The sequence below is a fragment of the Oryx dammah genome, unplaced genomic scaffold (assembly GCF_014754425.2).
Source record: "Oryx dammah isolate SB20612 unplaced genomic scaffold, SCBI_Odam_1.1 HiC_scaffold_20, whole genome shotgun sequence".
NCBI lineage: Eukaryota > Metazoa > Chordata > Mammalia > Artiodactyla > Bovidae > Oryx > Oryx dammah.
The window spans coordinates 58,252,183-58,266,021 of NW_024070204.1; the positions used below are offsets into that span (position 1 = coordinate 58,252,183).

General features: G+C 46.3%; 1 protein-coding gene across 1 annotated transcript in view; it reads left to right on the plus strand.

Moving 5' to 3' along the window:
* Positions 1 to 2,463: 2,463 nt before the first annotated feature.
* The window catches only part of LOC120879598 (microtubule-associated serine/threonine-protein kinase 4-like), a 201,021-nt gene continuing 189,645 nt past the window's right edge, over positions 2,464 to 13,839 (plus strand). The window contains exon 1 of the mRNA XM_040262641.1: positions 2,464 to 2,808. Within this exon, the coding sequence (XP_040118575.1) occupies positions 2,464 to 2,808 (345 nt within the window). The remainder of the gene's footprint in view (positions 2,809 to 13,839) is intronic.

Below are 13,839 nucleotides of genomic sequence, written 5' to 3' on the forward strand. Positions count from 1 at the left end.
TCTGTTCTGATGTACTGAAAAGTTGCCCTCCTCCTCTCTCATGTGAATGGCTTGCTTAAGTCATCATTTTACTTCAGCTGTGGTGAATCAACCACATAGGGGCTCAGATAAAGACCAATACTCCTGAATAGAAAAGCAATTGTGAAGCCCAGGATCGGATTCAGACTGCCCCACTGTGCTCTCTCTTTAGCCTCGCTCTCACAGCTAGTCACAGCCCTAGAACTGTTCTTTTGCCTCAGCGGGTCTTCACAGCCCCTAGGATACACAGTGGCAGGCTGACAGCCCAAGGTGTTTTTCAGTATGGCTGTCTGTGGCAGTGGGGTCACATCATATTTCCTTCCCCTTCATTTTGGGGGAGGAAACTGATCCAGACAAAGCTTGCTGTCCAACGTGATGAAGCACTTTGTATGATGTATCACTTCTAAATACGGTGATAGCATAAAAGGGCTCATTAGCTGAAGGGGCTTTCAGCTTGAATCCTCCAGTTCTTAAGGACCTTTGGCAAGGCTGTTCTGACAAAGAGAAATCTAAGATGCTTGAGGACTCCCGAGCTTGAGGACCTAAACTGTTTTTCTGTCACTCTCCCCTCTTCTTCCGTAGTACCTTGTTCCTGCAGCACTACCATAGCTTTTGAAAATTAATAACGGAGCTATATTATGCAGCATCAATCTCTTGCTTGACCGTAAGCTCCTCAAGGGCAGGAGACCTGCCTTATTCATCTTTGTATCCCCTGCAAGCACTGGGCACACATCTCAATCAACATCTGTGAAATTGAATCTGGTTGAATTTATCTCTCAGGTTGCAGTGCCAGAGCTCAGAATAGGAATGGAGCTGAAGGTGAGTGAGGAATCATTTTTTTTTCCCACTGCTGAGCTGCCTACTGGCTTCTGAGAAATTCAAGTCACCCCATCACCCTGAAGGCCACCCAGAGGGGGAGGCTGTTAAGGTGATTCTATTGGTATCCTTGGTGGAAGTTCTTTCTCCTGGTTCTTAGAGGTAAAGAAAATGAATCAACTAGTCCTGCACTTTGTTGATTTGCAAGCCAGGGCTAGGATAATGTAAAGTAGAAATGTGATCTCTTTTCATCCTCTGCTTGGCTGATGTGGAAAGACAGGCAATGGTGGGCCAGCACTCCTCTCTAATTTAGCTTTGTCTAGTATCGGGTACAGAGCTGGGCATATTCTTGGGTACTAATTAAATTGCTGTTTAGTTGCTCATTCGTGTTGGACTCTTTTGCAACACCAGGGACTGTAGCCCACAAGGCTTCTCTGTCCATGGACTTTTCCAGGCAAGAATACTGGAGTGGGTTGCCGTTTCCTCTTAAGGGCCTCTTTCCGACCCAGGAACCCCAGCCTCCTGCATTGCAGGTGGATTCTTTACCCCTGAGCCACCATAGGGGCATAATTTGTCATTTCCCTCCCTTTCAAAAGGTACACACATCTTTGTGCAATGGACAAACAGAAATAAAGAGAGAAAATAGTCTTTTGAAAACCCTCCATGTGTCTAAGTCAGGCAGTCTACTGAAGCTGTGTATATATTTGTTCTAACTCTGCTCACAGGGAGACAAGACAGGTGTGAACGTCTTCATTTCCAGCTGAGGATACTGAAGCGCGTGGAGCTCAGGTGGAGAATCTGGAATCAGAGATGAGCTCGGTTTGGACGCACTCACCATACCATGAAGTTTCCCCCTTTCTCCTCCAGCACGCAGGTTGGTGCGTGCGTGTGCGTGACTGTTTGTGTTTCCTTTTACCCCTAAAGCCCCGCTACTTCTCTTTCTCGTCAGTTTCCTGGATTCCACTTTTTCGAAACAGAGTCCAGTTCTCCAAGGCTGCACTGCCCACCTTGGCCATTTCCTCTCCCTCTGGGGTTCCCGGGGCCGCCAGCCACTCCTTGGCTAAATTCAGGGTCCCAGCCTTCGGCTCGGATTCCGGGCTCCACTCCGACCCTCCAAGGCCGGGGGTCTCCCTCGGGTCCCTGGGGCCGGAGGAGCTCAGACGGGACTCCGCAGCCAGCGCCTCGGCCCCGCCTCCCCTACCTGACGCCGGTGCGCCTGAGGCGCCGTAGCCTCCGCCCACCGGCGCGCCTGCCCTGCCATTGGCTCCCGCTGCTGCCCGTCTCTTTCGCCGGCCCCGTTCGGTCCCAGAGGCAGGTTTTGCCGGAGAAGCCGCAGTCCCGGCGGCTCGGGCGCAGAGCCGGAGGACTGTGGAACGGAGGGCGTACCGGCTCTGGCATGTCTCCTCGCCAGGGAGCTCCCGTCAGCCGCCAGGCCCGGGCGGCTTCTCACTTGGCTGCAGGCTCCGGCGGTCCGGCCGCGGCCATGTAGTCGCCGGCGGGGCTCCCCGCAGCCCGGGAGCAGCAGCGAGAGCAAGCCGGAGCCCAGCAGCTCGCGGCTTCCCTGGGAGGCGCTGAGTGCGCGCCTCGCCCCCGCCGCCCCTCCGGCCGCACTTTGGGTCCGAGAGGGAAATGGGGGAGAAAGTTTCGGAGGCGCCTGAGCCAGTGCCCCGCGGCTGCAGCAGTCACGGTGCTCCGACTCCCGCCCCTGCGGTGGCTGCCGAGTCCTCGCCCGGCGCTTCCTCGGCGGAGTCCTCCTCGGGCTCGGAAACTCTGTCGGAGGAAGGGGAGTCTGGCTTCTCCCGCGAGCAGCCGCCGCCGCCGCCGCCGCCGGGTGGAGCTCGGCCGGCCGCCGCGTGGGCTCCCGCGCTCTCGGTGCCGGAGCGTGGAGTCTCAGCGCCGCCGCCGCACCCGGGAGGAGCCGCGCCACCCGCGCCCCGGGGCAGCAGCGCGTCCCAGGAGGAGCAGGACGAGGAGGTGGGCCCCGCCTTCCCCACCTCGACCCCTGTGGTCCGGGCTGCCAGGCGACCCCAGATCTCTACCCCGCACGCGAGTGGTGGGCAGCGCGCACTGGGGCATGGAGCGGGGAAGGGACCCCAGGTGCTGTGCGCCGTGCCCCGGGTAATGACAGTTAGGAGCCTCGCTGTGGGTCATTGGTTTCCCCGTGGCTGTCACTTGTGTGTGTGTGTTCGTGGACATGTGCTGCCTGACTGTGCTTATACAGTATCAAAGCAGCAAACTCCTTCAGGTCTGGATTTGCTCCGCTGGGTGTGTGAATGGATGTGACGCTGACCACCTGGTTTGTCCCCACAACTAAGACTTCCGTCTCCGAAGTGGGGGTTGCTTCGCGCCGTAGCGCTTGGGCACAAGGGGAACGGGGCGAAGGGGCGGGTGTGAGAGTAGCGTGGGTGTGTGGGGGTGGGGGCCAGTTGGGGGCAGTACCCGCGAAGTTGCGCAGCGGGTTTCGGCGGCATCCGCCCCAGGATCGCGGGAGGGTGGTTTTGGCTGTTCCCCCCGGCGTCGGTTCTTCGAGAGGCGGGGACTCCTAGCTCTGGGCCGGCAGCGCTGAACTGAGCTTGTCCATCTCCCATTTGGACTCGTTCCGGGGTGTCCAGATGCGTGCCGGTCGCCAGACTGAATAGGGAATGCAGCCCCTTCTTCGGGAGACTGTGTCCATCCTGGTTCATTCGTCCACCCTGGTTTCTTGGAAGAATGTTTGTGTGAAACTTGTGGGGCCGTGACTTGGTGTCCTCCCGCCTGTTTTCTCTGGCTTTTTCCTGTCTTTGGAGGACAATTAAGGAAGCGAAAGATTCCTGGTGTCTTTGATTGTTTGCTTTGGACGTTTCTTGTGGGGAAGTCATCTTGATCAGGCAGGGCCATAAATAAAACATTACCCCAACAGAACCGCCTCCTTGTGAAGTTAATTCCTCAGTGCCAGAGTTGTATTTTCCTCCTCTCTGATGGGGTTAGCTTTAGTAAGTAATTGTCTTTGCCCCTCAGAACGTGCAGACTGAGGCCAGTGCTCTGACAGTAGACCCCTGGGGACGCCAGCCTGCAGGCAAAGACTGGATCTGGTACAGAATGAGAAGAGTCAAGTCCTAGCCCGGCAGAGATGGGGCAAACCCTAGTGGTTGGCCAACCCTCTGGCAGTAACCAGGACCCATTCCCCAATGCCTGGCAGAGCGTGGAGATCCTGGACAGGTGTCTGGAGGTCTGTTTCCTAGAACTGCCTGTGCTCCTGAACTGTGAGACATCGGATGAGTTGATTCCTCTGAGGTCAGTTTAATAATCTGTAATGTGAGGGGTATAACCAGTGAACTTCAAGGTAAAGTTTATTGTCACACGAACACTCCCCTTTTTTGATCAGGAATTTAGGATGGACCCAAATTTCAGATTGATCCTAAGAACAGAGCACCAAGAGTTAAGCTGAGCACCACACCTGTCACAGAGCTACCTGGGTATATGACCCAACTTAATGATTTATTAATACTATTAGATTCCAATATAGTGTTGCCATTGGTAGAGAAGGTGGTACAGTTAGTTGCCCTGTGTTTTCTGGAAGCTGGGAGTATGCTTCATGATACATAACATGGTCTTGCAGATCCCAGGCGGAGGAAGACAGGAACTTCTCACTTTTGATCCGGATCCTGTAGCTGGTTTATTGCTCGGCCTCAGGGTGACAGTGTTTTATTTTCTTGGAAGTGGATACAATGATAGCTTATTTCACAGGCACTGCAGTGAGGATTGGTTGATTGAAACACATTTTGAAAAGTGGAATGACTAAATAACATTGGTCAGTATTTGTGAAATCTCAATTGGATGTAAAGTGATACAGTATTGCAATTTATTGTGTAACTTAACCTGTGGCAGGGGATGCTGGAAATTGTCCAGGAGTGGAAATCTTGACTTGCTCTGAGAATTTTGAAGCAAGACTGAAACTGTGGAGTAGAGATATGATAGTCTTTGTGGCAGGGGTTGAAGTCCAGTGCACATTTTCTGGCTCTTACACTGGTGCAGGGGTCCCCCCTTCGAGGGGGTGCAGTGGGTCTCTTTGAGAACCTCATGAAAGCTCTTCATCCTCTCCTCAGGAAACAGGGATCATTATGAATACCATTCTAGTGGGTTGAGTGAGGATTACTGGGTTACACAGTCTCAGTTTGGTAGAAAGATGTGGGTTTGATTTCCAGCTCTGCCACCTTAACTGTATGTGGGGTGTGGACTCCTCCACTGATGTGAGGCCTGATTTTCGCCCTCTTAAATGGAAATGATAATAGTAGAGTCATTTGGCGTTTTATACACGCCACCTAATTTAATCCTAGTATAGTATCTAGAATTGAATACTAAATGAATATTAATTTTTCAGGTTCATTTGTGATTAAAAATGTTGTGAAAGGAGGTACAAGTTTGGGCTGGCTTATTTTATTTATGCATAATTAATCTGCTCCCTACTTTCAGAGGACTGAAGGCTGTGGCTTTTCTGTTTATTACCATCGTATTAGTACAAGCTGGGAAACAGTTTTTATTTGTATCAGATGCATTATGGCAAGGCACTGTTAGTGTAGTGTTAGTTATGCAATAGCAAGATACTGAGTATAAAGCCTTTAAAAGGCTTAAGCGAAACCCATAAAATGGAAGAAGATTCATTTAGATTTAAAAATTGTATGTCTAGCTTGGGATAATCACTGTTTTCCAAAATTTTTTTCATCACTTATTGCATCAATTTTTAAAAAGCAGCAAAATTAAGTTTCCTAGTGTATGATTGCAGTGCTAATTTTTGGTGCACCTTTATTAAAGCTGCTTGCATACACTAGCGGAGAAGGCAATGGCAACCCACTCCAGTCCTCTTGCCTGGGAAATCCCACGGACGGAGGAGCCTGGTAGGCTGCAGTCCACGGGGTCGCGAAGAGCTGGACACGACTGAAGTGACTTAGCAGCAGCAGCATACACTAGTAATATCAGCAGTGTTTGACCTACTTCATATTTTATCTTACTGTCAGCATTTGTGTAAACTTACAAAGTCTCATAGGCTTACATCAACCCTTTAAGCTTTTGGTGTCTAAAAGACAATAGTTTAACATGACAACAGTTGTAATTTTCATGTACTTAATAAACACATGAGAGAGATGGTGTATGGTTTTTTTGTCTGAATAAAGTGGATTTGACTTTCCCCTTGATTCCCCAAACCTGTGTACTTTGGGGTCTCTGCAAGTTGAGGGTAACAGGCTGTGTTTCCAGTAGTCATGATGAGCTAAATTGGAGTATCCCTCTAACCACATTTCTGCGATTTGCTCTCAGGCACATCTCTGCCCTGTCCCTTCTCAGAGCACCTGTGCTGACCCTCATAAAGTACTCAGTGCTGCCTGTTGTGTGGCGGTGAACTCCTGAGGGCAGGAATTTTGTCTTTGTGTGTTAGCCCAGTGCTTCTAATACATTAGTGGAGGCTCAGTACATATATTTTGAATGAAAGAGGAAAATACATCTTTGAAAACAGTTGCACATTTGACTGAAGGGTGACCGTATAAGTATTCTTTTGTTGTGAATTACGCTTAAACCTCTAGATCGCTTTTCAAAAAAAAAGAAAAAAAAAAGGCCTCACGGATCCCAGTGAAAATATTATGAGCAGTTTTTCCAGGTAAATTTTGAAGAAAGTCAAATCAGTGAGGATCCACTTACAATGCTTGTGCACGGACTTGTGCATTAATTCTGCTTTTCATTATGTGTGTTAGAACTTGAAACTTTCAGGGATTCTTAGCATGGTAGAAAAAAGGCTTAGTAGCTAAAAGGATTTTCAACTCAGTATAAAGCATTTCATTCATACTTTGCTACCCTAAAGGATTTACTTTACTGGCAAGAGGGGGAAAACAGTTGCCCTTATTAACAATAGGCACAATTAGGGGATGTCATTTAAGTGTTCTATTAATGATCTGAGCTTGAAGACTGCTTTTAATATCATGCATAGATGAATGTCTAGACTTCATTGGTGAAGACAATAACTAGCAAAACAGCAGCCATGAAATCAGTGAAGCTTTTCAGGGAATTGATATTTTATGAATCACAGCAGCTACATAATTAAAAAAAAAAAGTAGTACATAAATCTTGGCACATTTATCATTGAGTCTTGTCTTTGATTCCCTGATTCAGTAAGAGTCACAGGTTTACAGTGTCAGACAGCAGACAGCCAACGTATGTTGAGTCTGATGGCTGAGAAGCAGCACCCTGAGTACTAAAGATATGAAGGTGGGCAAGACAGAGATAGTCTTGACCTCACAAAGCTTCTAGTGTAGCGGAGAAGATAGTCCCGAAACACAAGACTCTTCACTAACTGATTTCCAAGGTGGTAGATGGGGAACAGGCAGTGAGGGAGTGTATACCTCTTCTTACATGGGAGGTGGGAACTGCCTTCCTGGGGAGTTACTGGAGAAGGGAAGCGATAGAGTCCTGTGGGTAGCAGAGGGAGCTTGTGGGTCTAGGGGCGAAGAGACGTCTGCGTTGTGTGCATGAAGCAGAGGAGGGCCTGGCATCAGGGCATGCGGGAGAGAGAAGCAGTGGCTGGGTCATGCATGGCCTTTGGACTTTATTCTGAGGCCCTGGGAGCACACTGAAGGGTTTGAAGCAAGGAAATGACTCAATCAGACTGGCATTCCTGGAGGTTGGGCGGTGTGGAGCCCACCTGTTGATGCTACAGTGTAGCTGGTTGAAATGTTCCAGGTTACCTGGGAGCTGACGACCTAAGAAGATGAATGGAGACTGGGAAGAGGGCCTTGCAGATGCTCGTTTCCACAGTCAGCTGCAGGGGCAATTGACCTGACGTGAAAATAAGGGGTGATTGCCCAGAGGTGGCGTGAGATTCTCTGGCCATGGGAAGTGTGGTGTCTGTGAGCTAATAACACACGTTCTGAGACTCTGGCTTGTTTGCCTGCATGTCGCTAGAGAAGGAAGGGTCGGCATCAGCGAAACAAGGCTTTTGCCCTTTCCACCCCAGGTCTGAGGTGTTCTAGGAAATGTCAGTCCACCAGCGTTTTGGAGCCAGTGTCAAAGGCTGACTCCCTGTTCGCTCACACTGACTGGATACAGTGCTGAAGCCCAGCTGTTTGTGTTTTTGCCCCTGTGAAGAAGGGTGTGAATGTACATTAGAGTGCAGGCTGTGAAGATGGCAAACTCTGGGGAGAATCCTGGTAGAAAAGTTCTCACAATGAGAAGGATCCATAACCAGGTGGCTTGGTGTTAGAGAAAACTGAATGAGGCTGTGTGTGTGTGTGTGCGTGCGTGCACATGCCTCTGTGTATGTGTTGGTGTACATGCCCTTGTATATCTAAGAAGAAATAATTGTCCTTTTGAGATGAAAGATACCCCAGGTCATTTATGAGCAAGGTCACACATTTTACAGTGATGCCTGGGAGGGACTTGTGCTCCCCTTCACCATCGCTTCAGACCAGCAGCCAGTGTTCCCAGCCCTGCGGTCAGGGTCTGCAGGGCCTAAGGGTATAGACTAATGACCCCGGTTCAGCCACTTCTAGGCTGTGTGCCTTTGGAACAGTTATTAATACCGAGACCGTTTCCTTCTCTGTAAAATGGACATGCTAGTATCTACTGCAGAGGGTTGTTATGAGAATTTTATATAGAGGTCCCAGCACGATTCCTGACATACAGTGTGCATTCCATGATGGTGTTTGCTAGTATGACTGAGTGTGGAAAAGCTGGTTTATGCAGAATGTCAGCGCCATAGCCAGGAATAATCAGCACCTGGACGTCCCTTCCCTGATGTATTATGCTACCAGCATGGTTTGCTGATGGTTCTGGGAGGCTCTTTCTTTCATGAGTAGGTAGATGTGTAACATAGTGATCACTTTTAATTTCATGGACACAGCATTTCTTGTGATATACAAATAGCAAAGCTTTATGGACTATGGTTCATTAACTCTTCTGTAAGACACGATCTCTCTTTTGCTTCTGGAACCTGCTGTTAGTGATCACTTATTAAATGATGTCCTCAAAGACTCTGTGAACATGCAAATTACTAACTCAGCCCAGGAAGTTAGTCAGAAGGCAGCATGTCAGCCATGTGGTGAGGCTGGTGACATGACCTGGTACTTCGTGATGATTGGGGGCTGAGAAGAGAGTGACAAGGAAATGAAATGATTTTCTGGAAGCCAACTTTGGTTCATATAAGAATTGGGTGGAGGGGCAGGTGGTCCAGGGGCCACCCCCACCTCCAACTTCACAGAGGGGAATCTGTTAGAAATGAGATAGAACTTTTAAAAATGCAAGAACTCATGTGAATTGCCCAGCAAAAAGTCTCTTTCATCCCTTTGGGGCAGTGTAAACATTTCAATTTTTTAAGCCAAAATTGCAAAAACCTAGGATCCACTTTTGCTATAACTCAGATAAATACTGGTGCAGTGACTGCAGGTGGCTTCCCTTCCACCGGCCTGGTGCTCTCCCCTGTGTACCTGTTTAGGCTGACATTTACACAGCTTTCCATCACTAAGTTCAAGGCTGATTGTGCCCTTGGTGCCTTTATTTAGTCTGGTATTAATCAGATATTTCTTATTGGGTCCTATTATTTTGGGGTAGAGCATAAGGTCAAATACAGTCAAGAAGAAATCTCTTTCTCCAGCAGCTTGTGGGCACTTATTTCTTTCCCCCCTTTTGTCCTTCTCTCTCACTCCTTCAGAATTCCTGCAGGGGACTGGACAGTAGTTGTGTGTCAATGCATTTCTCTCTGGAGTCAGGCTTAGGAGAGAAACGCATGCATGCATGCTCAGTTTGCTTCAGTCGTGTCCGACAGCCTATGGGCTGCAGCCTGCCAGGCTCCTCTGTCCATGGGATTCTCCAGGCAAGAATACTAGAGTGGGTAGCTGTTCCCTTCTCCAGGGGATCTTTCCAACCCAGGGATCAAACCTGGGTCTCTTGCATTCCAGACTGGCTTCTTTACTGCTGAGCCTCTGAGGAAACCCCTAGGAAAGAACACCCTTCCCTAAATGTGAAACGTCAGTTCAGGACCGTGGTCAGCGGTACACATACACATACATTTAAGTTTATAGAACTTGTGTGAAATTTCTGGTTGCTTCTCCAACTTTTATTTAATAAAAATTTCACTTCTTATTTAATGATTTGAATTCATAACCAGGTACATGTATCTCTGAAACAGCTGATAAATTTATACACTATGCCTGCACTCTTTTGCTGGCCCATCAATTCTCCTGTTGGACACAGTCCATATACTTTTGATTATGACACTATTTCCACTGAACATTTCAGCCCTAATGCTTTGTACTGATATTGGAGGCAGGGGTTGGTAGAGGGGAGGCTGGGGATACTGACAAATTGGCTTTCTTTTCTTAACTAATTTCATAGGCTATGGTGTGGAAAATGAAAACTTAATTATAATGTTCTTGACTTTGTATTTGGGGGGTGTTTTCAGTGGCCAGCGACTCACAGGCATGCCCACTTTAGTGTGAGTAGCAGAATATACATTTGAAACTCATCTCAGGTGTGGGAATTTTAGCCTCTGCCTTAAGACTTGCTCAGCTACTTTTTTTAATAAGCTGAGAGGTAGGTAGCTAGCTCCTGGTAGATGATTTTGTGCCTTTCCAAGTTTGTTTTAAAAACAAAGAATAGTAAGATCATCATATCTTGGGGTTTTGGTGTTAACATTTGTTTTTTCAGGCATTTCTTTATGCAGAGATGGTTGTACCTTTAAAAGGCAGGAAAGGTCCCAGTGCCTCACCAGTGATAGGGAAGTAAGGTATAATCGGGTTAAAGTCGATGGTTAAAATCTTATGTCACTGTACACTGCCCTTGAGACTTATATTCTCAGAAATTACAGATTCACAATTGCTTCTTAGGGCAATCATTGCTAGGTAAACTGCATTAAGATATTGAAATAGAATGCAGTTGTGATGAAATTCATTTTATGTATAAAGGTTAAATGATTAATTTCACAAAGAGGTTCTTGATGAATAAATTGGCTCCATAGGAATGTGTCCAGCTCCTGGACACTCAAACTCACAGAATTTGCTTTGCCACTCCTTTAGTTTTATTTAGCTAGTTTTAGCTTTTTAATTTAAAAAATGTAACTAGAGTGGAGCGAGTGCTTAATTGAAAGCAACTGAGTTGTGAGTAAAGTCATCATCAGCCCAGGCTTCTCTGTTTAAAAGGGCAGCTCCCAGGCTCCTCACCTAGATGCAGCCACGAAGAGATGGGGAGAGCAGCTCCAGAGAAAAGGGCAATCCTGAAAGTTTGTTTGGAGGGAAAGGACCATTGAGAAGTTTTACTTAAGGAGAACTTCTGATTCATCTCAAGTCAGTAGAGCACAAATCAGGAAGACCCAAGAAAATGCCCACCTTCCTGTTCTTCTGGCTCTTATGAGACGAGTAAGTCAGATTGCTAGGTTAAGCCAGCGTGGCCTTAGTTTAAAGACTCAGCGAGCATATGTGAGCAAGAGAGAGTGAAGGAGAACAAGAGAAAAACTGCTGGTCACATAAGGAAAGACTTCTTTCCCTGCTATGTTTTGATACTTTATATATTGTTGAAATTTTACTTTTGTATGTTTTATTTCATGTACCACTTTGTAAAATTTTGTTGTTGTTGTTCTACAAACACTGTTTGCCTATAAGCTACCCAGTTCATTGTTGGCTGGGAAGAGGAGTATGGTTCAAAATGGCCTCTTGAGACCTTTTAGGACTCACTTTAATCCCTGGTGATGGTGGGTCCTAGCCCTGATGCAGAGTCTCTATTAGGACAAGAGAGAACATGGAAATTCTAACTGTGAACTCTCTTAGTTTTCTTTATTATAATGTCAGTGTCACTTTGATTTTTTAAGAATTCCATTTTTTAAATTAAAACATTTCTACCTGGAGAAAGCTGATGGCAATAGTTTTAACGTTATAGAATAAGTCCTGTTGGGAAGAGTTAAATTAGTAGAGTAACAGTGTGATAGTTGTATAACCTGCTGCTGTCATGCTGTTTTAAATTCCTTTAAAATTATTTGAGTCATCACTTTCTCTGTGTTATGTTACCTGTCATTCTATGTTCTAATTCATCCCTGTTTCTTTCAGCCCCTTCCTACCTATAGCTTAGTCATCAGAATTTTAAAAAGAACAGCACAGATCACTTTGGTTTGAAGACTGTTGTAAAACCTTTGTTTAAACAGAATATTTGGGGGAGAGACTTTTTTTTGGTTACTCAATCTTATGATTCACTGAAAATTAACTGACAAGCTCTTTTGTTCTCACTTTGTTGTTTACCTTTTTTCTTATAATTTCTAGACGTGGATTTTCTGCCTTATTTTGTGATGAACAAGCAAGCTTTTCTTTTTAGTGATTAGGCATATTATAATGCTTTAGGGATCTCACTTTGGCTATCAGTAATCTTCAAAGCCTTCTGAAGATGGGAAAAGTGCATAAGAAAGAGTAGAAAGTATAAAATTGAGTGTGCTATTAACAAAAGTAGATGATCTCAATTTCTTTAGAAGTTGGAGTTAGCAAAGCACTTTTTCTTCTGAGAGCTTTGCTTCATTATCTTTGCTCCTGGGTTATGCCAGATCATGTATATATTGTTAATATTTGTACAGTACTTAGCAGTTTTCACAGCCTTTCCTGATACTATTTCAACTGTTCTCTCATTCTCATTTTGTACACCCATCTTCTTGTCATGTAGTTAATAGTTTCTCTGTCTCTCCCACTAGACTGTATGATGTTGAGAGGGTCACTTAGCCAGTATGATGAACGTGACGTCGCTCAGTCATGTCTAACACTTTGCGACCCCATGGACTGTAGCCTACCAGGCTCCTCTGTCCATGGGATTTTCCAGGCAATAGTACTGGAGTGGATTGGTATTTCCTTCTCCAAGGGATTTTCCCAACCCAGGGATCGAATCTGGGTCTCCCGCATCGTAGACAGACGCTTTACCATCTGAGCCACCAGGGAAGTCCAGTATGGTAGTGTGGGCCAATTGAATTGCCAATTAAGCTTAAAAAAACTTTTGCAAACATTGAGTAAATGCATGTAAAACACTCAGAATGATGTCTTGACACACAATATGCCTCAGTGGAAATTTGGGGGCAGTGCTTTATTATTACCCACTATATGTCCTGTGCATTTGGCATTAAGAATTTAAGTGTCTGAAGAACTTTAAAGATCAGGATGAAGATTTAGTTCAGTTCAGTCACTCAGTCATGTCCAACTCTTTGTGACCCCATGGACTGCGGCATGCCAGGGTTCTCAGACCATCACCCACTCCCAGAGCTTACTCAAACTCATGTCCATAGAGTCGGTAATGCCATCCAGCCATCTCATCCTCTGTCGTCCCCTTCTCCTCCTGCCTTCAACTTTCCCAGCATCAGGATCTTTTCCAATGAGTCAGTTCTTTGCATTAGGTGGCCAAAGTATTGGAGTTTCAGCTTCAGCATCAGTCCTTCCAATGAATATTCAGGACTGATTTCCTTTAGGATGGACTGGTTGGATCTCCTTGCAGTCCAAGGGACTCAGAAGAGGCTTCTCCAACACCACAGTTCAAAAGCATCAGTTCTTCCGTGCTCAGCTTTCTTTATAGTCCAACTCTCACATCCATACATGACTACTGGAAAAACCGTATCTTTGACTAGATAGACCTTTTTTGGCAAAGTGATGTCTCTGCTTTTTAATATGCTGTCTAGGTTGGTCATAACTTTTATTCCAAGGAGCAAGCGTCTTTTAATATCATGGCTGCAGTCACCATCTGCAGTGATTTTGGAGGCCCCCACCCCCACCAAAATAAAGTGTCTCACTGTTTCCATTGCTTCCCCATCTATTTGCCATGAAGTGATGGGACCAGATGCCATGGTCTTAGTTTTCTGAATGTTGAGTTTTAAGCCAACTTTTTCACTCTCCTCTTTCACTTTCATTAAGAGGCTCTTTAGTTCTTCACTTTCTACCATAATGGTGGTATCAATTGTGTATCTGAGGTTGCTGATATTTCTCCCGGCAATCTTGATTCCAGCTTGTGTTTCTTCCAGTCCAGCATTTC